Raw genomic sequence first — 26,044 nt, 5'->3', positions numbered from 1 at the left:
CTAATCCAACTAAATCGGAATTAGTGATAGAAATTATCATATCCAACTAGGGAACACATGAATCATGTACATGCACGGCATACTAGCATTTTGTATAAGAATGCCAACATAAATATATACTAACAGATTATCCAGTATTTGGCTGTAGTATCACAAAGTAAGAACCAACCGCCTCTCCACATCGGCATTATCGTGTGATCCATGACAATTATGTGGAAAAGAATATGTCACTTTGTGAGGTTGTGTAATAATTTCTAACTCTGAACTGCGTGGAATTTTTCAATACAACGGATTGCATCAAACTCATCATCTTAATCGAAGAGGATTGATGCTGTTGCTAACCCGAAATCATTCCACTATAACCTGATGACCATTTTTCTAGATCAAGTTTTCTTTTTTTCTTTTTCAGTCGAATCCCTCTATCATGTCATCATACACCCAACCCAAAAGAGACATATGGAGAATGACAGCCTGCTTAGTCGCACTAGTGAGAGTCAACCAAATCGTTTTAAAAATAACTGGAAAGCATCCTTTTTCCTTGCACAACAATCATTGTCCATCTGCCAGCCAGGCTCTGAATTCCTGTTCAGCTGAATAAACATGCTGCACAGCTTGGTAAAAAACCCCACGTACTTACCAAAGGCATCTCTCGCCACAATCCCACTACCTTCTCTTAGTTCTCTTGAAGTATACTCAGAAAAGGCTGCATATGTTCAACTTGAACCGAACATGAGGAGGCTCCCCATTTGCAACTTTGCCTTCCAAGACGAGGTGCAAGCCGTCCAAAACTAAAAATCTGCCAATCTAGCATTCAACCTGAATATCACATCACCTTGGCTGAAAATATATCAGAATTTTGCACGATTCCCACCAAAGATAGATTCTGTCTAAAACCTCACTAAACTGTCTCATTCTTTTCTTCACAATCTTCATATTTGTTGGGATAATTTTTCTCCTCCCCAAAGCTTTGTCCTTCATAGAGAGTCCAGACAATAAGGGATAAGAAATAACAAAAGAGACCTAAGAACATGAAGATGATAAAGACTAGCAACTCTCTTTTTTGTCAAATGAAATGGACACCCTTCATGAAACACAAACATATATAACGCCCTCACACGATCTCAGGAGATATAGATGGAGGACCTACTGAATAAGAGAAAAAGATATCTTCAATGTTTCAACAAGCAACAAAAATTTGAGCTTATTATCTATTGCTAGATATAGATAAATTTTCATTAAGATCAATAGAACAAGCTGTCTACAAGGAACAAAATAAAGGTAGATAATGAAATACATCATCTATACGAGACAAGTTACTCATTTCATTTTTGCCTCGGTAAATAGAACATGACGATTCACCCGAGGGTCATATTTTCGGAACTCAAGCTTCTCCACCATCCTAGAGGGCTTCTTCTTGACATAGAAAAATCCAGTTCCAGCAGCTGAGACCAGTCGGATGAACAATGTAGCCTTCTTCTTCTTGTCGCCCATTGCTTAATTCAAACAGTACAAAGTCAATCAAATAAGTAATAGAAAACATCTTTCACTGCAGTAAGGATGGGCCATATTATTTGCAGAGTTAAAGATGTAACACTGCTGGAAACATGAAATTACTACATGGATATACTGATCTTCAGTTCCCCTAATCCACGTTTTTACTCACATTTCAGAACTTAGAATAGATATAAGTAGTCCACGTCATATGTTTAAAACACTAGAGCCTACATGCTTTTGGTGTATAATAGTTCCTAACTGGATGGGAGCAATCACAAACAGAAGCAAAGAACCAACAAAACTCTCTGCAACAACAAGGTCCCATGACTGAGATCCATCATCCATGCCAAAGAAACACCTTTCATAGCAGTATTTCTTTATCTCAATGGATGTCATGTCTTAAATGTGTCACAATGCATGCACGTAACATATAAACAAATATTAGAGCCCAACTAAAATGTAGTATGTGTAGCTGTTGCTGGCTAACTTTTCTATTCAAAACTTTGTGTGCTTATGTGTTCATCCTGTTTAATTAAAACATCTTCAGAGCTGATTCTACCAGGTAGCAATCACATCGTCTGGCTTCCTTCGACTCAGGATTGAATGCTAGTTAACTGCCCAACTTCAGAAGTTGTGGCCAGGTATTTGTTTTCTTCTATATATTCTAGAAAAAACTCATAATGAACACTGAGCCTATATGGGTATGGGTGAAGCACTTCCTCATATCACACGACTAGGGACTCTTTTAGATGAATCAGTTTGGTGTGTATTTTCCTCAACTGTTTTGAGAAAATCATCGCAACATACAGACCTACATATTTGTGGGTGGGAAATAGTGGAAAGTACATGTAATAAACCACAAATATAAGCAAAGAATCAAGAAAGATATCTGCACCAAGAAGATTCCGTGAACAAGATCAAATAGCTCGCCCACATAATCCCCAAGTTGTATTCCTCTATATGCAATCACATGACCTTGTATACAATCTAGAGCCTATACGCTACTACCGTCAATGACAGTCACCAAACAAACACATACTGGCATCAAACTGAGATCACATCTAACCACAAAATGTCTTGCCACTTCATTATCAACCAAACTAAATTCCTCCCTAATGTATCCAGAGAAATTTCAATAAACCGCCCAGTTTTAAGTTCAGCTCTATCAAATACACTCTACACCATAACTCAAAAAAATCACAAAATCTGCAGTGCTGTATAGGTTAGGGATATTAACTAAATTGATAATCCCTGAGCCGAACATCTCTATTACCTCGCCAATTTCATGAAAGAAAAAAAACACATATCCAATCTAACGAAAGAAACCTCAACAAACCCTGGCACACACTATATACCATAACTCAAAGTTTCATATGCTAAACACTTCAATTTGATACCTGTATAGTTACCTCAAGCAGAAATAAACAGTACAAATGGTTTCCCATCAACAACAATCTCAACTCTTAAGCTATAACAGCACCTCCATACCACAAAACACATCTTGCACTTTACCCAATGATATTGAAAAACCCAAAACACATCTTCCATCGGTATTACCATTACACAAGTAGAACAACATCAACAACAATAAAGATAGAAAATTTAAGTTTCCCGTAGAAAGAATTGAGGACTTACTATTCAAGCTTTGCAAGTAGTTGTAGTAGTAGTCTTGGAGGAGGAGGAAGCCTTTAAAATGGAGTCTTGATTTCGTTTCAAGGAGCTGAAAAAGACCTAAAAGAAGGCACAAAAACGCAGAGTTTTGGTGACGCAATACCCTTTCAAAAGACCAAAAAGTCCTTACCTTTGTGGGTTTGATCATCCAGCTCCAACTCAGCTGGGTACTAGTTTAGTCTGTTATCACCAAAAACCTAAACTTTCATTTCCTCCCGGCTCAGAAAACTCAGAAGCCAAAAGGTAGAGGCATTTCGGATTCTAGGTTTTTGTTTTGTGATTTGATTTGTGGAAATTGAGGGTTTTGGATTGTAAAGGTTGGATCTTTGTGAGCAGAATCGATGGCGAGCGCGGTGGACGCAGCAGGAGATCCGATCCCGACGTCGGCGGTGCTGACGTCGGCGGCGAAGCACATTCAATTCAGGTGCCAAGAGGAGAACGTGGCCTTTCTCAAGTGCAAGAAGAAGGACGCTAATCCCGAGAAGTGTCTCGACCAAGGTCGCCAAGTCACTCGCTGCGTCCTTTCCTTGTAAGTCACCCTCCTCCTCCTTTGAACTGTGATGTTTTGTATGGTTTCGATGTGATGTGGGCTTTGTTGAGTGTGATTTGGGATTGTGGTTTTGCTCATTTTAGCTCAATGTGGTTAGTTTTTATATTGAGGTGTTGGTTTCGCATATAATAGAAATTGTTGGTTTGAAGATTGAACTTAGGGAGGTGATAAAGTTGATCTTCGTTTAGTTTTAAGGAATACTTTGAGAGTGTGTTTTGAATTACCCCCCTTTTGAAATGAGAAATCGAAAAAACTTAACTAACTGCAATGGATGTGGTGGAAAAGTGTGTTCCATTGCATGAGCTGTACTAAAATATATGAAGTCTGGCTAACTTACTTTTGTTTGCATCCTCTCGGTTATGAACTTGGGAGTGGAATGCACTGCTTGGAATATAACGTAGGAACTCATAAGACTTGTTGATTGTTGACAGCCCAAATTTGGAACTTTGGGGCCATGTACTTGGACAGCATTAAGCTAGGTACTACTTGCTAGGAGGCTATTAGTGTGATTTAACGTCTAGATTTTCATTTACATCAAGTTCGTCAAGTTTGTCTAGATTTAACGTCTACTTGCTGCAGATTTCTGGATGCCTATTTAGAGCCTTGTAGTACATGATTTACTACAGATTTTGTACTGTTACAAAAGAGAAAGGACGAAGTCTCATCTGCGAAGAAAACTAATGATGAATGAAAATTTGTATGTTTTCCTCCATGATTTCTAGCAAAACTAGTCCCCCCCCTACCCAAACAGTAGATTGATCTAGGTTTCATCATTTTCAATTCCCTTTTTTATCAGTCACTTCATTGGTTTTCTTTTAGATTATGAACCATGTATGCAAGTTTCCACTCAGCATGCCTTCTATATTCTGTGAGATTGGTAGCATCCCGAGTCATGTTTCTCCCCATATTGTCCGTTGGATAATTCAGTGGCCTAGATCTACTAGAGAAAGCCTAAACCAATAAATGAGGTGCTAGGTGTGGAGATGACAAAGAACAAAATGTTAAGGACTGACATTTTCAAGTTGCATTCTCCAAACTCAAAGACAGAAAGTTCTGCTCACCTCATCGTTTATATCAGACTTTTGTATGATCTGTATGAGATATGGGACTCTTTGACAGTCCAAATTTGGGACTTTGGGACTATATACTGTGAAAGCATTACACTAGATGCTACTTGCTAGGAGGCTATTGAGCTATTAGGCCAAATCTTGCTCTATAATCTGGTTTCATCTTCATGTGATTTAAGGTCTAGAATAGTTTTTCCATCTACATCAAGTTCATCGAGTCTTGGGCTGCAGATTTCTGGATGCCCTGTTTCAAGCCTTGTAGTACCTAATTTACTACAGGTTTTTGTTCTGTTAAGAAAACAAAGGACGAATACTCTTCCCCAAAGAAACTAATGATAAATGAAATATTGTATGTTTTCCTCCGTGCTTTCCAGTAAAACTAGTCCCCCGTTCCCTAACACTAGATTGATCTAGGTTTCATCACCTTCTACTATCTTTTTGATCAGTCACTTCATCGTTTTTCTTTTACATTATGGAACATGTATGCAAGTTTCCACTCAACATATCTTCATTATTCTTCAAGATTGGTGGCATCCTGTCTTTCTCCTACATATTGTTGGCTAACTCAGTGGCCTAAATCTACTAGAGAATGCCTAAACCAACTTAAAGTTCAAGTTCCATTCTCTAAACTCAAAAGACAGAAAATTCTGCTCGCTTTATCTTTTATATCAGACTTGGTATGATCAGTATAAAATATGTGTAGAGCCTCAATAGCAGCCTTTGAATTCAACTGAGTTTCAAGTATCAACATTCGCTTCAGCAAATTTTTGAAATCTGCAGGAGAAATTTTATATTTGCAGTAGGATAGAGTTGGAATTCTTTGTGATTTGAGTAGTCTATTCGAAAAATTGATCCTCAATGGTCATTGGTAAAAATGATCATGTAGATCTTATCGCATCACACTGATGTGCTCCTTGACACTTGCACTGAACATGCACGGACAGTGAAAAATGATCTTGTGACATGTTCAAATATGAGACGTTTGTCCCTGCAGGCTGAAAGATCTTCATCAGAGGTGCACCAAAGAGATGGACGAGTATGTCGGATGCATGTATTACAATACAAATGAATTTGATTTATGTCGCAAAGAGCAGGAGAAATTTGAGAAAAAATGCCCATTGGAATGAGATGTTTGGTTAATTTCTACCATGATTGCAATAATATGTGCAGTGTGCAATGAGCAGATACTGTTGCGTACAATTTCAGTGCATCTTGCTTTTGGATCCGAGATGTTTTCATTTGTATGTCCAAATTTTGCTTGGGAATGCTTCTCCAGCAGGAACTGTTTCACCTTTTTAAGCATAAAGGATTACTTCTATTGTAGTTGGAATGGTTGGTGATCCAACTTTGCATCCAATAGTATAGTGAACAATTGATTTGCTTACTAAAATCACTAGCATTTCATCTCATAATCTAACTAGCTTACATTCCTCTCATTGTCCGAGTTGGTTTGGTTAATTTCTACATGCTAAGCCACATGACAATTGTTGTGCCACTTTCAAAAAAAACAAAAAAAGACAATTGTTGTGCCTTCGGGTACACTAATTATATCTTGGCCAATATAATGTAAATCACGTTTCATGTACATTTAAATATGGCACGCCTAAAGAATAAGGTGGTATGGGATTCAAGAATCTGCATTAGCTCAACTTAGCTATGCTGGCTAAGCAGGGTTGGCGTTTGAGACAAAATCCGAGCTCTTTGACTGCAAAGCTTTATACAGCACTCTACTTGCAGATGGGTACGACTCCCATCTCTTTCATGGTGGAGCACTCTTGACAGCTCGGGAGGTTACAAGGATTAAGGTGGAGAATTGGGTCAGGTTCAGCAGTGGATATTTGGAGACAAATGGATACCAGATGTCTTTCCTCGTCGCCCACTTTCTTCTCCAAATCGTGAAGCTCCACAGTTTGTTTCAGAGCTCATTGATTCGGTTACTCACACTTGGGATGTTCAGAAGCTAGAAAGCTTGTTCCGTCCAGCAGATGTTACACTTGTATTGTAACTCCATGCCTAATCCTTTGAATCGAAATATGGCATTTTCGTAAAAGAGGTACGTTTACTACTAATAGTGCGTATTTTGTAGCAAAGGACATTGCCTTAGGAGCTGTTCTGGCTCCTCCTCTACCTCTGGACATGTATGTCGATTATGGAAGGCTAGTTGGAATGCTCTGAACTAGCTATTCATGCTTGGAGAAGCTGTCTGCAATATTGCCAACTACAGTTAATTTGTTACTGAAAGGGTATGTAGGTGGGATGTTTCTTATGTCAACATCGATTGGAAACTAGCTTGCATTTGTTCTTCGGATGTCAATACGCACAGGAAACTTGGCAACGCTGCTTCTGTAAATTTTGATGTGTCTACTCACGTTCAGCTGAAGGACTGCCTAGTGCCCACTACAGTTGGCTAATACATTGAGTAAAGATGCTTTTGCTCGCTGTCTGATGATTTATATGATCTATATGGAAGAATAGAAACAGTCAGTTGTGGGAAGATACGAGGCAACGACCTTCAGAGGCTACAATATGCTTTGTTGAGGTTACAAGAGTTTCAAAAAGCAAATGTTCAATCAGCTGGAGGCAGTGAACATTGGCAGCACAGAGCTTGGAAAAACCGGAGGCTGGGTGGCTTAAATGTTACTGTGACAGTGCGTTCTTGGCATGTCACATGTGGTATAGTGTATAGTGATGAACATGGACACATCAAGGCTGGTGCAAGCAAGGCTTGTGTTCAAACATCACCTTTTCATTTCGGAACTTCTTGCTCTACTTGACGCCTTGACGGTATGAAAGTTACAGAAAACCTGTGGATACTGCAATGAATCATGATCCAACTGCCCTGTGGATACTGCAATGAATCATGATCCAACTGCAAAAAACAATACAAACTAAAATAGAACTTGGTAATCCAACTGCAAATAAATCCAACTTGGTAATCCTGAAGAGATCAAAAGAATGTCCAATCTTATTAACTGGTACCTTTCTAGTAGCAGGATCAACCTCTGGGAGTAGCCAAAGCCAAGAGTGGATATCAGTTTTTGCTCACAATAACAGAAGGTATACTGATTCTCTTGTAAGATTCCAACTAAGATGACATTATATTTGAATTCGAATTTGGTGAATCCGGCCTGGTTAGATGAGTTGGATCTCATAAGCTTCGGATCTAATAGAATAATAACTCTAATTTCATGATCTGATTTATTTGCAATCTATCACATTGCGTTGCACTGTAAACAATCAGATATTTGATATGAAAAAGAAAAAAGTAAAATGCAAACAGAGTCAGCATAGCAATTCTTGCTTAGAATTCCAATATCATAAGTATGACATACGAATGTTTTGTGAAGTGCAAACAATCCACATTTATTGAATCCCGCTGGTATAGCAGCTAATTGGTCCAAGTGGTTCTACTCGATCTACTCTAGAGTCTTAGGAACAGGGGTTGGCCACCATGGGAGAGAAAACGAGTAGCTGAATGTCTTCTTCGATCCCCTTATCGGAGCCTCGAGCTTGGAAACCTCGAGCTTGGAAATTTCCCTTAATGTTCCTTCACGAAGGCTGCACGTGAAAATTTTGCAGCCAGCTTCAGTAGTCAAATACACGACGTCTTCATTGTTTGGGTGGAAAGCTAATATATTTGGGTTTGTAAACGGTCGAGGGTAGACCTCAATATCTTTGGATTCGGAAACTATAGTAACACGGTCGGCTAACCATTTGAGTTTGCCTTGCCTGTCCTTGACAACTTGTTTCAACTCTCTAACTCTAAATACCTTCTGAACCTCATCGTGATCTCTAGAGAGATATTCTTCATGCATGCACAACTGTAAACGCCCTCCGCCCACTCCTGGAACCCCTAATCCAACAGTACTTTCAAAATTCTCAAGGAGTTCAATGAAACGGTACTTAGGTATGTTTGAATCGGACACATCCAACTCAAGTATAAGGTCCTTCTCGCACCACCAGTACAACATTCCTTTGTAAGCCACGGAAGCTAACGAAGATCTAGGTTTCCGGGTGTTATCAAAGAAGTCATCACAGGCAAATGAAGAAAATGGCTGAGAACATTCTACAAATCTCTCTCCCCATTGACGGGTCTCAGAAGAGAAGATCTCCAAACGAAAGTTGGTATCTGATGGATTCAATATTACCCCCACAACCTTCCATTTGTACTCAGCATCAACAATGAAAGAAGTGCTACGTTCTTCTTCTTCCCCATTATGATGATCTGAGGAGTAGTACTTGAAATATGGATCACATACAAAGCCAACAAGCGCGTTGCGGTAGACCTGAGGGGTGCGAGGGAGAGAAACCCATTGTTTGGTGTATGGATTACAAAGGTAGTAGTCACGTTGATAGTTCTTGGTTGCGCAGCACAAAACCAAGTCATTATGAGTCCCTACCACGACAGGTGCACCCCAGGAACCTGGTTCTTCTACTTGTTTGGCTTGGCTATAGCATGGGAGGAAATTAAGAGTGAAATTGCTTGAAGCTGCTGTTTTGAAGACCGGATGATCCGACGTTATGATGAGAGGTTTCCCAGGGATACCTACATTCAATCGAACTAGAGTTGCTAGAAGAACAGGTTTCTGCATTTGACGTTGGAGGCACAGATAGCGGCGAACAAAGTAAGGAGCAGATATGAGGTTGTACCAAGGCTTGGACACAAGCTTGCATTGGAATATGAGTTTATTGCAGGGAAGGCGGCACAGAATTTCAACCAGTAAAACGTCCGGGAGGTCATCAATATTCTTAGTTCTCATCAACAATGAGGATCCACCTGATGATGATTTCATCAATGGCTCTAACATATATTTCTCCATCATCAACGTACAGCTTGACCTATATTTTGCCTCAACTGATCTATCTAATCTCTGGTCGATCCCAAAGGGCCTTAATTGCGTCTGTTTATATCAAGTCCCCAGTCATTTGTTTCCCAGTAGGATACGGCTTCCTTAGCCACCCTAAAAGGAGCATTACATGCAATTACAAGTACGTTACTTGCTAACGTACACTACTACACTAGGGAGTTTTTGAGTAGGAACGTGGAAGTGAATCGTGTATACCATGAGGCTAATAGTGGCTTTGCAAATCATGGTTTGCGCTTTTGTGAAAGCCCAAGTCAGTTTGCCATTCAAAGTGATTGTAATCACTCTAATTACATTTAAAAAAATATATATATATATTAGAATGCTTGCACTTCTGATAGTGTCTAACAATAGATACTTATTGAATATGCGTTGATCGGCGACAAACCTATTGAAGGGATTATAAACTCTGTTATCCTTCTCCGGCGCCCAACTTAACAACGATTTTTGACACTCCTTTCAGATTGTTCGCAATATCTAAAGGCTTCTTAAATGGTTATAATTCAACAAATAACATTGAGCAACACCAGCGTTCGGACCTATGACGTGAGGGTAATATATTATATCATGAAGTTCCCTAACACATCCAATGCACTTACAGTGGTTCCCAACCTCCAGTAGTCTGTTGGATGTAACCATGTCAGAAAAATGCTTACATCGTCAAGTTGACGACGTCAACCACCAAGAAATTGAAGAAATGCTCATTGGTCCAATTATATGACTAGAATCTTGTTAACAGTGCAAACTGAACTTTCCTGGATATGTTAGAATTCCACACAATAATACACGAGAATATGCAGGAAAATCATTAGCATACTAGAGTGCCACAACTGTAGCAAGTTGTTTAAAAAAACAAAAATAAAAATACTGTGGCAAGTTAAATTGTTAAATGCAAAGCACTACAATCGCTTTACTACAGGCCACATCTGAAAATACAAAAAACAATGAAGCTACTTCCCGGTGTTGCTCTCCAGTTCTTTCTTCAGCTGCACTGCGAAGTCGTCATTGACATCATCATCATCATCCCAAACAACCTCCCATTGCCGTGTTGCTTCTTTTCCTTCTTCCTGCTCGTCCACTCTGTCAGCATAAAAGAAGTCAGAAAAACTGAAGATGTTTAAAACAAGTTAGACAAACTGAAGATGTTTGATCTAAGATCAATTGCTAAGCAGTAACAGCTGCACATTATGTTACTTTAATGACCATCATCCTTATCCATATGTTTAATAAAAAGTTCCAGCAAAACCTGCTTTGCAAACCTGGGCTCGATGGTGCTACCCTTCTAAACTTGGCAGTGAACTTATTGTGAAGAAATATTAGGGTATTAAAACACAAATTGCATCATCTCCTATATCATTAGACTTTCTTCAGATGTGTGACCAAGCTCAGTGCGGACTCACTTAGGATAAAGCATAACATGATAAGACTGGAAAATGCATATCTTCTTTTACATGTGTACTAACTGAAAGAGGCATCTTACTTGTATGACCGCACTACATCGGACTGTGATTATTACCCCTCGGACTCCTTGACCTGCTAGGTGCATAGACTCTCTCATCACGCCGATCCCGACCATTCTCCCTTGGACTTGGGGACCTACTGTAGTCTCTCTCAACATGTGGACTCCGTCCATTCTCCATAGGATTATGGGACCGCCTATATTCTCTTTCATCACGTGGTGAAGGAGATCGTGAAATTGATCTAGACTGCACAGGGGAGCGATAATGCTCCCTAGCTCCATGGTCCCTGCCGACAGAAGAAATACATACAGCATTATTTCTATGGAGTAATTCTACAGAATAATCATCACCAGAATAATATAAAATATTATTGATTAAGTAACAGATACCCACTAAAACCATCCATTTTCACAAAGATGAAAACTTCCAAAATTCATCACGAGCAAATGTAAAGTTGCCACAAGTTCATATTTTGATAAAGTTATCTGTTAAAAGATAACAGAACAGCAACTCACATCCTCTTCATAATCTAATTCATCAAAATATGACCTTTACCTGAACCTTTCAGGGTTCCGAACAAAAAATATGAAACTTGATCCAAAAACTCAGTGTTAGGCTAGTACTGGTTGATCGGCATCTGACAACTTCATAGCTCTCTTTGCCCCAACTTTCTAAACCAGATAATATCTTTTCCTTCAACAATATCACCATACTCTACCGGTGAAAATCTTTGAATTGCTTCTTTTCTTTGTAGATGGTTTCTTTCTTTGGCCAACTATAAGCTCTATTTTCTTTCTTTACTGGATCGTATATGCAAAACAAGATATCAAACTTAACAACTTTTCTTATTAAAAACTTACTTTAAAAGTTAGTAAAGAGAGATAAAAATACACCAATACTATGATTCCAATCATCTCTCAGACCTAGTTTAGCTTGTCACTTTAGTCAATCATAGAAAGCCTCACAAACTCATGTCATAAGAATAAGGAACCCAATTCCATTTGTAGATGACAGTTGATGGTGCATATATAGTACTTATGCAGAGACTTTGGTAGAAAGGTAAAGAAGTTGCCATCACTTTTATGATCTCTTTTCTCATTAAACTTTATTAACCCCCAAGCCTTTAAAAGTCTCCTTTTTCACTTTACTATCTGCATAAACAACGCGACAAGCAGATATTATAAAATTCAATAGACATACATGTACAAGAAGCAATCTCTGTAGAAAGAGTTCAGTATAGAAGCTCTCATAACAGTACAAATATATGACGATAGACACAAGTTAATGAACAAACAAATGAAGAGAAGATAAAATTTTCAAACATGTAATTAAAGAGCTCCAATTCAAACTCTGTAGGCAGGACAGAACCAAAAAATTTAACAAAAAGAATAATGAAAAAGGAAACAGAAATAAATAAATTAAAAGAATGAAAAGTGGAGGTAAAAGAAACAAATAATACAAAACTGCTATAACAGCAAAAACGGAGGACAACAGATTTTTCAGAAGGAACAATCACCATATGGCGCAGATTATTACAGTTATCTTAAAAATGAAACACTGCCGTTCAACAGCATAAACTTCAGGAGATAATATACAGACCTTGAGTCACGCCTAAGAGGTGAAACTGACCGCGAGTAAGCTGTGAGCAAAAATGAATGATGGTTATTGAGAACACATAATAATCTGAGAGATGAGTTCATAAATTTTCTTTCTACACTAAAAATTCAAACTCACAACGATAATGCCCTCTAGGAGACCTAGGTGGAGTTCTTCTTCTTCTAGAGCTTCCTCCGCTACACATAAATAAAATTTCAGAAAAGAGTAATCATAGAATAAACATCTAATTCCAATTACATAGACAAGAGGTGATTGGTCCGTTTGCAAGGGGGGAGTAAAATGTACCCAACCTTACACGAGTTGTTGTGCGCATTTCTTGGGGAGTTTTTCTGTTCTCCTCAGCAAAAACAATCCTTATTTCACGTCCGCCAATAAGTGTATGGTTCATTTGTAGCTTTGCTTCAGCTGCGTCCTCTGCATAACGGTACTTCACAAACCCAAAGCCACGTGGCTCCCTATATTGCAATAGCTTATTAAACATAACTTGAAATTGCAGCATTATTTCTCATATGAATTAACGAAGATGACATCAAGTTCAGCTTTATGAAAAGTACTTATTCAGACGTTCGAGTTTGACACATGCACACTCAGAGCAATTGCTAGCATTATCAGAAGTATGAAACTGTTATGAGCCATACCTGGTATAGTAATTCTTAGGAAGATACACATCCTTCACTGGACCAAAGCGCTCAAAAGGGATCCTAAGATCATCTGACCTGCACAAACAGATGACAGATAATTATTAATAATAACATAAGAAGCTTAATTTTCTGAATTCAATATTTGGAGTTAAAAAGCTTGCTGTAATTAACTCAATTCATATAGTAAATGAGTATGCCTCAGTTATATAAAATATAGTTGTCGTTGTCAATATAACAGCATATCTATGATAAATCCCAAACTATCTGTCCCACAACACCAAAAAACAGACACAGTGACTCGACAGACTAGCATACATACCCTTAAATGAAAAACTAAAGTAAAAGTATTCCCTATTAGCACAAGAGCATAGCTACGTTCAGACTAGCCGGGAGAAACTTTAGGCCAGAAAATTTTTCTTAACAAGCACCCTGACGCCTTTTGTTTATAAACCTCAATCCTACAAGTTCCATCACTAACATGTTAACAACTTGGTAATGCACTAGCATCACAAATTCATAGAAACTCCAGCATTACCAAATTTAGCCCTCCTGTTTCGGCTAAGCATCACTTTCGTTTTGATTGCCAATACAACAGAAATATATTCTTATAAATGAAATTTCGTTTCGGCTTAAAAACAGAGTGTATTTGATAATCTCATCACTGAAACAACAATTATGAACATTTAATTTAGCTAAACAATGATGAACATAAAACCAGCAAGATTGTTAAGCACTCAGAAAAGAGAGAATCAATACCTAGCGTCAAGAGGAAGATTGCGAACGAGCAAGCCACACGGAGCCGGCGAGCGGCGGTCTCGGTTAGAGCGGCTGTCACGGTAGCGGTCGCGAGGCTCGTCGTCGTCGTAACGCTTGCGTCCACGTGGCGGAGTTCTGCTACGGCGGCGAGGGGGGCTGTAGCTTCTACTTAGGCTACGGCTGCGGCTACGATACCTGGCCATTGGTCTCTATTGAAGGATGAAAAACCCTAACCCTAGTCGCTGGTTAGGGAAGTTTGGGAGGTTTGGATTTGGAGGGAGGAATAGAGTGCGGTGTGTATAAGACACTGATTATAGTTTTGTGGTGATTTACCGATTTACAATTGGTAATGATACTAAGCCCAACCCAAATTTCAGATTTTTGTAAGCAATGAGTTGAAAATAAGATTAAAAATGAGTGAGGTAACTAATATCAGAATCTGAACCCCGAGCTACAGGCATACTGAGATGGTCTAGCAAAAGAAGCAACACAATCGCCAGCATAGTTTCTGATCACAACCCCCACACCTCCTTTATCATCTTCTTGCGCAAAATTACCATCTATGTTTACTTTGAGCCTTCCACGAGGTGGGCACGTCCATTATCTAACTCTCTTCCTCTTGCCCTCATTTTGTTGGTGGCACTGTTTATACTCCATAAGTAACGAAGAGGACCATTCTATCATGTTGGAAATATTATAGAATTTTCCTTTCCACACCATGTTATTTCTTTCAATCCAGATCACCCATAATACCATTAAGAAAGCCTCCAGCTTCTCACCGTTCAACATCTCCACCGTATCCCAAAATCATACATCAACACTTATAGAAGGGTAGCTAGGATGAATTTGTAACATACCTTGCTTTCAGAAAGGTTGAAGCGCACTACAATTCTTGAAAAGGTGCAACCTATCTTCCTCATTCATCGAGCAAAATACACAATTAACGACTGGGAGCTGAACCAATTTCTTTGCTAAGGCAGCTCGAGAGGGTAATGTTCCCTTTGCCATACACCAAGCATGCATACGTACCTTAGGAGGTACTTGAATACGCCACAGTTTGCACCATAATCTCTCACGTTTCGCCCTCAAGTTAGACCCTGAAGCTTTTAGTTTCTAACCATCTAGTAATCTGCCAACATAATAATCATTCTTCACATTATAGCGGCCCTTTATGTCAAAGTGTCATACCATTGGATCCTCACCACCATTTAAGCTCAGTGGTACCTTAAGAATAAGCTTAGTCTCCATTAATATGAATAGATCTTTTAAGAAGCTGATGTTATAAAATAAAAAAATAAAAATAAAAAACACTAAAAATTAATATATTTTGTCTTGGCATCACCTTTAAAACTTGACCTGACCCTTAATAATATTTTTCAAATAAAAAACTATTCAGATTCACAGCTTATTATTTTCGCTGTACATCAGTAACACCAGTTTCTTTTTAAAAGTCACAACAATACCAAACTAGCCCTAAGATCTATACAGCCTCCATGCATCCAATCAAAGCCTCCTCGAACAACCTCAAGCCTCCATTGAGTAACCCTAAAGCCTCCTCGAGCGACCTCGCATCCATAACAACAAAGCTAAGAACTATACCCTAGAAAACTAGTGCTTTCTCAAATTGATTGCTCTGCCTTTTCACCCTGGTGAAATGTATCAATCTCTGTGCACGCAAGAGATCACAAAGCCTAGTGTTGTTTAGGCATCGCATGTACGAATTGATAAGATTGGTGTTCTCCTTGTCTACAATCACTTGAAGAAGAAGCATGGTGGTGGCACGACTACAACAACAACGTACCCCTTGGTACTAGCACACATGCACAACATGGTCTCGTTTGATTCATGGAAAGGAAGGGAAGGAACCAAAATCTTTGCATTTTCCATTAACATTGGAAATTATAATTCCTATTTATTTTCTTTTCAAGTGTTTGGTACTGACAAGGAAAGAAAACAAAATTCTATAATTTTCAAAAACAACATGTGGTTAAAAATTGTAAACACTAACTTAAGTGGGGTCAATTTAATAAAAAAAAAATGATGTAATGATTGCAAGAAATTGGGAGGGAAAGTGGTTCATTGGGTTAGGTGGAGGGAACAACTTTCCCATCTATTTTCCCTACAATTGGGAACCAATTTCCTTATTTCCCACTATTTTCCTTAGGTTTCCAAACACAAATAAGTAATGGTTTTTCTTTCCCACTACTTTGATTCCATGAAACAAACATGACCTAAAAGATATTGTTTGCCTCTCCCTTGCGGTTTCCAATAGAAACAGCAAACATTAAGACATATTTACAGCTTTAATAACAATTGATATGCAATTACTGGTAAGTGTCACAATATCAATTCAAATGAGGAAATGAGAATTAGATAACTTGATTTTAGGTGAAGATTGAGTCTCTCTAACTATAAGTTCATAACCACCTCTAAATCACATTGGACAATAAGATCATAGGAAAAAAAATAGAACATACATTTTGATTCATATTCCGTCAAGTTATAATCTTTAAACTCGGAATATATATCTAAAAATAAACTCAATAAATCAAGTAACATTAAAAAAAATCCATGATGTTTATGCTTGTCAACACAATGTGATAAATATAAATACCAACACAAGTTCATACAAAATCACGAGGTTCACAAGTAAGATACATATGCTTGAAACGAATCGTCATAGATCTCAAACGAGTCACTAACTCAGCCTAGATTTACACTGTTCATCACATAACCGATAAAACAATATAGCACACTACTGTAATAAAAGACAAAGTAAACTACAATCAATGTACATTGTTGGATTGTCGTTGTAGAGTGTAGTAGAGTCTATGACGCAAATTAGGTGACCAAACCTGTTGATAAAGAACATTTGTTTTTCATGTGTTCAACCGGGTTAGAATTTATTTCAAAATAAACTGAGTTGACGGAGCATCAGATCCTCATTATTTCGTCACCCGCGACGCGACTTCAAGGCATCGAGAAGTAACCGGGCCCACCCTACTGTCCCACTCTCTTTATTCTTCTCCGTTCCGCCACACGCACATCACAACGAAATACAGTATTGAACCCATCAGACCATGTAACCGGCGCGTGGATCACAAGCGCCAGATCGTCAACGTGCTTTGAGGAGAAGAAAAATCCCAGGATGTCGTCACTGTTGCCACACCTTGTAACTGCTTCCACCTGAACTATTAATTTTTCCTTTTTACTTAATTTGCACAGTCGTATAAGTAAGAGAATTTTTACTTGTATACGTTTTTTACCGTCACGGAAAGTCTTTAAACAGAGGGTTGCGCATTAGTATGGACAGCCATCTCCACAAGCTTCATAACCAAAAGAAGAATTTTTTTGCAAAATAGAAAGCGAGAAATATTTCACCTCTATAAAGTTACCACTAAAGCAGTAAAAGTAACTTTTTTTACATGACTATCCAAGAAAACAATAAGAAAAGCAAAAATGAACAAAATGGTCTACTTCATTTTTGGTGGTCTGGGACGTTGAGAGGGAATCTTGACGTCGAAGAAGTGTCTGTTTGGTGTGTGTATGGTTTCGTTAGGTGATTTTGATTTTGACCCTAAACGCGATGCAAAGGTCACCCCCCTCTCTTTCCCCAACCCATTCCCAACTCCACCCTAGGGTTTCTCCTCCGCCAATGGCCGCCGCCGGCGACCCTTCAGCCGTCTGGGACTGGGGCGATCTCCTCGACTTCACCGTCGACTCCGACTTGTCCATCTCATGGGCCCCCGACGACCCGCCCAACCCGCTCCCCCCGCCGCCGCAGGAAGACCCGAACCCGAACTCGAGTCCGAACCCGGACCTTTCCCCGGGGGCGCCGCGGATAAGGAAGCGCGACCCGAGGCTGGCGTGCTCCAACTTTCTCGCGGGTCACGTGCCGTGCGCGTGCCCGGAGGTGGACGAGAAGATGATGGAGCTGGAGGAGGAGGAGGCCGGGCACGGGAAGAAGCGGGTCAGGACGGTTCGGGCCCCGCCCGGGACGGCCCGGTGCCAGGTCCCGACTTGTGGGGCCGACATTAAGGAGCTCAAAGGCTATCACCGGAGGCATAGAGTCTGCCTTGCTTGCGCCAATGCCACCACCGTCGTCATCGACGGCGACTCCAAGCGTTATTGTCAGCAGTGCGGCAAGTAAGCTCAGTTTTTCTTCACTTCATTTTCGGTTTCGAGTTCATTTTCGATTTGGAGTGTTGCTGATTTTCATTTTTGAGCTTAGGAGCTGTTAGTAAGTTGCTAAGTAAGTTTTCGAAGAAAGTTGATCGGTAGAGTTGGCTAAGCTAGCTTTGGATTTGAGCTGTAAGCCCCTTAAGTCTTTAATACTCTGCATAGGAGTTTGAGGTGTGATTATGTAATTTGCCAAGAGTGGAGAAGGGAGTGTTTATGGCGGCATGAGTCTCTTTGTGTTTGGGAAAGGACATGCTGTTTAGTTATTCAGTCTTTAGATTGTGATAGTTTTGTACATGTATGCAATTCGGATACCGGAAAGCCACATGGTTTTTAGAGTTTTTATCAACTTGTTGGTGAAGGGTTATTAGGAACTGTTTCTTATAGTCTTGATTTTGATTGATGGGAGTTCGAGAAATATTCTTGTGACAGAGATTAGAATGGGTTTTTACCATCTAAGGTTTCTTTAGCAACAGTTGCAGTATACTGGAGCTTTCAAAGATTGGTACTCAAAATTTGAGGTTATGATACAGGTCATAAAGAGACTGCTATTTCATCGAGTTAGGGAAGTAGGAAGAACAAGGGATTTTTGGTATAGACACACGGAATCTTGTTTATATGGATGTTACATTCATTTTAGTTTGGGTGAGAGAGATATTAATAAGCAAGGTATCAGTTGCACTTTTTGGTCTATGCTCTTTCATAGTTTCGTGGTTAAAGATAAATGTTGCGAAAGTAAGAATTAAGGAGCGATATAGCACATTAGGATTATTGAAAGGCTCACATCTGGCATTGGTCAAAGCCCAAGTTAACTCCCTACATATACCTGTCTTGAAGTTATCATAAGCCTATACCTTACTATTCAATACTGCAGTCAGAAGGCCCTCAGAGTAAAACGAGCAATACTTTCCAGAGGGGAGTTAGAGAAGCATTATATGTGTACTTAGAATCATTTATCATCAGAAGCTGTAATACTGTTGCATTCCCTGTTGACTGAGGAACTGTGTATATTATTCTTGTTGATGTTATGGTAACTAATTATTAATCACGCAATGTGTTTAACTTCTTCCACAGGTTCCATGTCTTATCTGATTTTGATGAAGGTAAACGGAGCTGTAGAAGAAAATTAGAGCGTCACAATAACAGAAGAAGAAGAAAGCCTAGTGACTCTAAATTAGGGAAGGAATCTCAGAAGGAAGTTCATGTTGAAGATGGCAATCATGATGTTGAAGCAGGAGAAGGTATTCAGTGTTTGGTTTGATGTTACTCTGACACACTTGTAAAAGGCAGTGTAGAGTTGTTCTTGTTCCTGGTTAAGATGTCTAAAAGTCTAGTTTATATGTATAATGTGCAGACAGTTTACAGTTAAGCAGCCAGATAAATGAGAAGGAAGAGTTGCTGGAGTCAGAAGGTGGAGGTATATCTACTCTCTTTTCAATGCCTAATGCCCAGAATGTGGGCAGTGATAGTGTTCCATCGGTCCTGACTCCTAGTGATACTCAAATGGATGGAAGAAAACATGATTCCAATCACTCTCTTTCTCCGCCACAGAGTGACAACAAAAGTGCCTACTCATCTATGGTGGGTCTTTTCTGCATGCTTTGTTTACTGCATGGATTGAACATGATTATCAGGAGATATACTGATTCGATACATACTTGTAGTGTCCGACAGGTCGTATCTCATTCAAGCTCTATGATTGGAATCCAGCAGAGTTCCCTAGAAGACTTCGGCACCAAGTAATATTTAAAGATTGTTATAACAGTTTAGTTTATACTGAAGCTCTTCTTTTATGGCATGATATAGGAATTGATTAACATATGGTAGTGTGTTTACAGATATTCCAATGGTTAGCCAGTATGCCGGTTGAGTTGGAGGGCTATATCCGTCCTGGCTGTACTATCTTGACTGTTTTTATTGCAATGCCAAACTTTATGTGGATGAAGGTAATGATATTTGTAATCTAGTTTTGTAAGATTGATGGTTTGTCACAGATTTCTCCTTACCTTGATTCAACACTTTTGTTCAACTGTGTGATTTGGATTTGATATTTTACTCAGTTACTTGATGATCCTGCATCGTATCTACATAATTTTGTTATCGTACCTGGAATGATGCTATCCGGGAGGGGAAATATGCTTGTTTATCTCAATGACATAATTTTCCGTGTTGTTAAAGGTAATTTGATGAGCTCAGTTTTATATAATTCAGTTTTAGAACATTACAGAATGTAAATGGTCTATGCTAGTATTTTGATGACGCACCTTGGCATATTGCCCCAGAAAAAATGAAAAGTCAGATCTTGAAACACTTTTTTCAATTTTTCCAAATGATATATCGGATTCACAGAACTGAAGAACATCTATGAAGTTATGTCAATAAGAAACACTTTTAAAAACAATCCTAGCATATTGCTTGTGAAGCTCTTACGTTGCTATTCCTTCCATCACAACAACTCATGTGCATGTCATGTCCTTATCTAAAGATGAGTATTTTTTTGATGAACACAGTATTTCTTTCTTAGCCATAATCATTTTATTTGAAAAAGAGAGGAGAATGAAGTGACTAACTCAAATGATGATGTGATAACAAAATATAAGAACCACCCTCAACTATTAATAAAGTAGCATCTAGGTCCAGGTCACACTTGCTAAAGATCAAGGTGAAATACTTGATCTGTTCATTTGGATATGTATGTACAGTTCCATATATGAAGTATGTTTAGTATTTGTGGTTGGATTTAGATGGTTTGTGTTTAAGATATCACTTATTATAGGTTTGATGTTTTTGTTTACATTGAAAAAGCTACTGGAAACTCGTCTTACCATTTTCTTATAGCATGTGTAGAGTTATGTCTATAGACAGCTGTGTCAATAAAGTTTTCTTCTTTCGTGGATTTTGGATTTTCAAGGGAAACATGCTCTTTACCTAACAGTTATACATTTGTCTACTTGTTTAGAATAACCGATATGCTTCTTTTCATTCTCATATGCAGACGGGACTTCTGTAATAAAGGCCAAAGTGGAGGTGCGGGCCCCCAAGCTTCATTATATTCACCCTACATGTTTTGAAGCAGGCAAGCCAATGGAGTTTGTTGTTTGTGGAAGTAATTTGTTACAACCCAAACTTAGGTATTACTTCCGTTAAGGATTTCTCACCTATTCTGTTTGTACGTTTATTGTGTTATACTTTTGATTTATCATGTTATTCAGGTTTCATCCCGTTTAAGTCAGCTTCCTATCAAGTATAATTACTTTATTATAGTAGATATTTCTTACTTTCTTAGTAAGAAGAGGCTTTAGATAGATGTTCTACTGTAAAACTAGTAATTCTGCAGAAAGAGAGAGATAGACAGATACATATTCTAGTTTTGCGTTTTGTTTATCTTACTAATATTCTGTTTAATGTCACACTGTTGTGGAGAGGGAAAATTTCTTGAATAAGTTGCTTAATAAAAGATTATGATGGTGACAGGTTTCTTGTATCCTTCTCTGGAAAGTATCTGGCCGATAATTATGATCCAGAATCCTCTCATAGTCAGATCGAAAGGGACAGCACTGCTGGTAATTTAGATCATCAATTTTACAAGATACATGTTCCTCATACAGAAGCAACTAGTTTTGGTCCTGCATTTATTGAGGTAATATATTGGGTATTTTATTCTCTTCATTTTGCTCATTGCCGATGAATTATTATTTTATTTTTGATAAATGGGGTCCAGAGGACCCAAGAAACAAAAAACACAAACTAAACTCAGCCCATGGCTATTTATTGCCAATGAATCCTGACTATCAGTCTATGTATGGTTGTTGGTCAGTGTTAGTAGTTTGCATATATTTGGCCTCTTTCCTCTGTATGTATATCCAGTGATCATAAGAGGTTGTAGTGTAATAATATGCTTAATATTGTTTATGTGGGTGTTTTGTCTTATTTCTTTGCGACATGGCTTACCCAATAGAGCCAACACTCGGTATATCACCACTGATATTTAAATATGACATGTCTAATTTATTGTATCTTTCTTAATTGATAAATGTTATATGGGTACCTAGAATGGTATCTGGTTTATCTGCATAGCTGCAGCTGATAGCATTAGCTATGAAAATAAATTAGGACCAGAATTTGTCACAGGTATATAGAAAAATAGTAGATTCAGCCATTCAGGATAATTGATTTTTTAATCCGGTTGGATTATTTTTCTTTGGTTAATTTATCAATGAATGCAACTCTATTGCAGGTCGAAAATGAATCTGGGTTATCGAACTTTTTACCTGTTCTTGTTGGGAACAAAGAGATTTGTGCTGAAATGGAGACTATTCAGAAAAGATTAGAAGAATCTCTTTTCGTGAGAGGATCGTCAGACGTTTCTTCCAGTGGTTGTCTGTTGAACTCTTGTGAAGCATCTTCACTCAGACACAGAGCATTTTCTGAGATTATTTTAGATATAGCATGGCTTCTTAGAAAGCCCTCATCAGAAAATGTCCAACATATCATGACTTCATCTCAGGCACAAAGATTCAATCATTTATTGAACTTATTGATTTTCTTCAAGTCAACAACCATATTGGAGAAAGTGTTAGAAAATCTGAAAACTTTGATGGATAATGTAGAGATAAACAACCCCAATAGTGGCAGTATTGATGCTGATATGAGGCTATTACAAAAGTATATGGATCATGCTCGTGATATTCTTTGTCAAAAACTTCGATATTCTGGGGTTTCACAACTGGAACTTGAAAGCTTGGTGCATAAGGGGGATGTTATTTCTCAAAGTCGAAGCTGCTTCCAGAGCAAACAACATTTTCCTATCCACACTCAGGTGAGGACTTAAGTTTTGCTACGTGAGATTTTTCTATTATTTGCTGGTCGTGTTTGTGCATTGATATGAAATAAATCTGCCAAGTTAGTTTTGGTTTGAGTTACATTTGATTAGTTAGCATTTGTTTTCATCCGGTGCTTAAAATTTCCACTTAATTTGAAAAATATTGTTTTATAATATGAAAATATTGAAATTCCAACTGATTGGAAACATTTAATGAAACTCTAGGGTAGAAAAATGGGGTGAAATTTGTATATCCTGATATTATTTCTAATGGCCGTACTGGGTTTCACATTTTCTTCGAGGTTCAGTGCTTTCTTTCCTATCACTTTTGGATGTGAAAGTTAGATCATACATAGATCCTTTGTCACCTCCCTTGATTGAATCTGACAGTTTTGCTTGGCCATTGTTGTCTTTGAACTAGTTGCATTATTCAAAGTCAACTCTAGTATATTAGTTGTGTTATGCTGCATAACTGGAACTATCGATTTATGTACTTGGGATATTCTGTCCATCCATGGTTTGAAAATGTTTATTAAATAAACTGGTGTATTTGTTTCATCAATTGTTTTGTGTAAATATTTTGCAGGATACGGAGATTACTGTAGATGGTAAGATGGATGTGATGTTGGGTTCAACTTCTAACGAGAAAAGTGAGACTCTTCCGCTTTTAAACAAAAAAGCAGCCATGAAAGTCAACTTTATCAAACATGCCAACTGTGGTAATTCTTCTGGGGAGCTCTTAGGGTTTCGCTCTAGGCGAACATTCCTGGGATTTCGCCCCACTCTGTATGTAATTTCTGCTGCAGCTATGTGCTTAGGAATTTGTGCGGTTGTCTTTCATCCTCACAAGGTTGGCGACTTAGCAGTAACAATACGCAGATGTCTGTTTGACAATTTTTAATCAGATGTCTAAGGTATTAATGTACTGGTGTTTCCAAGCCCTTTGTCTGTACATAACTACATATCCGTTGTAGACTACTTTCTAACACTGCCTACACCTAGAGAAGCCAATGACAAAGTGCATGTTGTCACTGTGGTAGATCTCCACTGTGCTTTTGTTGCCAACGACCTTTGAGATGGTAATTTCTTCTTTGAAGACAGGAGTTGTTACCAGCATTTTTTTTTTTTTTTTTGTTAAAGCACTAGCTTTTGTTGTGTATTAGAGTTGTAACCTTTTCAGAGAGATTTGATGTTGTGCGCTAGTGCTTAATAAATATAAGAAGCCTCTTTAGTTGCCTGATCTTACTGTTGCTTCTTTTCATGGCAACCCTCTGGTAACTGGGCTCCTTCCCTTACTATGATAATGTGCAGAGGCAGGAAGTTGAGTTAGTGACATATTAGTGAGATTACCATTACTTGCACTTAAAATGACATCAATTGAGTATCACTTCAACCGGAGGTTGGCTATGACATTTTTCTGATCATGAACTCTTCACACCTCACATCTTGAAAGTTCGATTTTGTTGTTCAGACTTTGTATGCGTTAAAAGGGAAGATTCATCTCCAACAGATGGTCAGAATGCACTACTGTCGAAGAAGGTAATGTTCTTGAACGATACTTGATCGAAAAAAAATGTTCTTGAACAATAAACTTGATCTTTGCATTCTTATTGATGTTGAAGACTTTGAATTCAAAATTCCTCGGAGACAAAAGCCCTACATATCTTTACCAAAAATACTTAAAATGATTACACCATCAAAATTGTGGGGCACTGGGAAGCACAACCTTTTTTCCTCCTGCCATTTTTTAAGGTTGTAGAACATAGCAGAACTCTGCTTTTTACATCAGATTCCAGAAAATGGCCAGATTTTTCTTTTGACAATTTGTGGAAGGCTAGAAGCTCGTAGTAAATGACAAGTTCATCCGTTGGGTTAGATTGAGCACAGTGACCTGGGTCATTCTGTGTCACTGTGACTGGGTAGCAGTTTCCACCCGTTTGAAATGTGAGACTGCTGTCACGTGGCAATGACTGTTTAATTGAATATAAAAACACATTTTTTTAGTACAATTAATCATTTTAAATATAAATAAATAATAGTTTATATAATATGTTCTAGATATTCCATATGTGTGTCTTGGTCTTATGCCAACAGTAGTTAGATTAAAACTATGTATTTCTTATCATTACCATATTGGTACTTTGTAATTCCCTATATAAAGGGCTCCTATCAGTAAATAAGATGATGATTCTCTATTCTCTTACTAGATCTCTTTGTCTTTACTGTTTATACTTCATCACGTTATTATGCACTTTGTTCTAACCCTAGAGCCAATAGCCCACAATTTGTTTTCCGAAACCTTAAAAAAACGTTTTTCGGCTCCTATGTCCGACCGTCGCCGTCGACTGTTTTCCCGGCCGCCGTCCGACATCACCGGATGTCAATCCCTTGGCCGTCGCTTGCCGACGATTCTTGGTTTCCTCCGACTACAATTTTCGACTTCTTCAAGTGTTTGAAGTTTCGAAAGGTATGTTTTGAAACCCTAAAATTTTCCAAGTTCAATAACTCGGGGAGAATAAAATCTTTTCCTCCCTTCTCCATCTCCATTCTATGATTGGGATTTTGTGCGTGCAGGTAAAAATCCTGAAATTTTATTCGCAGGTCAAGAGTGTGTTTGATCACTCTTGTTTTTGTGTCCGGGTTGTGTGTAATCAACCCTGACCTTTCTCCGGATTGTGTTTGATCAATCCGAGACTTTTTTTCGAATTGTGTTTGATCAATTCGTGGCTTTTTCGGATTGCGTGTGATCAATCCGTAGGACAAACTACTAAAAAACATAATTTGTGACCTCTATCGAGTCTCAAAACAGCTTGGTTTTGTATGCAAGAGCAACGTAACATTCTGCTCATTTAAGTTTTGACGTACTCGATACCTAAGGCGAATTTTCATTTGGTATCTGTAGAACCTTGCATTGGAAAATAT

At 38.4% G+C, this 26,044-nt stretch overlaps 5 protein-coding genes across 5 annotated transcripts; 2 read left to right on the top strand and 3 right to left on the bottom strand.

The window, feature by feature from the left end:
- Positions 1–1,213: 1,213 nt before the first annotated feature.
- Positions 1,214–3,197, bottom strand: LOC101315226 (50S ribosomal protein L33-like). Its single transcript, XM_004296733.1, has 2 exons — positions 3,130–3,197; positions 1,214–1,493 (listed from the first exon to the last, which is right to left on the bottom strand). Exon 2 carries the CDS (start codon positions 1,489–1,491, stop codon positions 1,318–1,320), a length of 174 nt encoding a protein of 57 aa, XP_004296781.1. The 5' UTR covers positions 1,492–1,493; positions 3,130–3,197; the 3' UTR covers positions 1,214–1,317.
- Positions 3,041–6,167, top strand: LOC101314937 (NADH dehydrogenase [ubiquinone] 1 alpha subcomplex subunit 8-B-like). Its single transcript, XM_004296732.1, has 3 exons — positions 3,041–3,408; positions 3,502–3,694; positions 5,777–6,167. The coding sequence occupies exons 2-3, from the start codon at positions 3,507–3,509 to the stop codon at positions 5,907–5,909; spliced, it is 321 nt and encodes a 106-aa protein (XP_004296780.1). The 5' UTR covers positions 3,041–3,408; positions 3,502–3,506; the 3' UTR covers positions 5,910–6,167.
- Positions 6,168–8,198: 2,031 nt separating this feature from the next.
- On the bottom strand, positions 8,199–9,602 carry LOC101302932. The gene has a single exon (XM_004298040.1). The coding sequence runs from the start codon at positions 9,600–9,602 to the stop codon at positions 8,199–8,201; it is 1,404 nt and encodes a 467-aa protein (XP_004298088.1).
- A 776-nt stretch (positions 9,603–10,378) lies between these two features.
- Positions 10,379–14,518, bottom strand: LOC101314648. Its single transcript, XM_004296731.1, has 7 exons — positions 14,122–14,518; positions 13,363–13,440; positions 13,015–13,179; positions 12,842–12,900; positions 12,707–12,746; positions 11,128–11,393; positions 10,379–10,727 (listed from the first exon to the last, which is right to left on the bottom strand). The coding sequence occupies exons 1-6, from the start codon at positions 14,322–14,324 to the stop codon at positions 11,141–11,143; spliced, it is 798 nt and encodes a 265-aa protein (XP_004296779.1). The 5' UTR covers positions 14,325–14,518; the 3' UTR covers positions 10,379–10,727; positions 11,128–11,140.
- A 3,215-nt stretch (positions 14,519–17,733) lies between these two features.
- On the top strand, positions 17,734–24,266 carry LOC101314364 (squamosa promoter-binding-like protein 7-like). Its single transcript, XM_004296730.1, has 10 exons — positions 17,734–18,267; positions 19,375–19,541; positions 19,655–19,881; positions 19,965–20,039; positions 20,139–20,246; positions 20,361–20,478; positions 21,296–21,431; positions 21,775–21,940; positions 22,538–23,119; positions 23,709–24,266. Exons 1-10 carry the CDS (start codon positions 17,777–17,779, stop codon positions 24,021–24,023), a joined length of 2,385 nt encoding a protein of 794 aa, XP_004296778.1. The 5' UTR covers positions 17,734–17,776; the 3' UTR covers positions 24,024–24,266.
- Positions 24,267–26,044: the final 1,778 nt, after the last annotated feature.

The sequence above is a fragment of the Fragaria vesca genome, linkage group LG4 (genome assembly GCF_000184155.1).
Source record: "Fragaria vesca subsp. vesca linkage group LG4, FraVesHawaii_1.0, whole genome shotgun sequence".
Taxonomy (NCBI): domain Eukaryota; kingdom Viridiplantae; phylum Streptophyta; class Magnoliopsida; order Rosales; family Rosaceae; genus Fragaria; species Fragaria vesca.
Note: the sequence above shows the minus strand (reverse complement) of the source record. Positions and strands in the feature narration are given on the sequence as shown.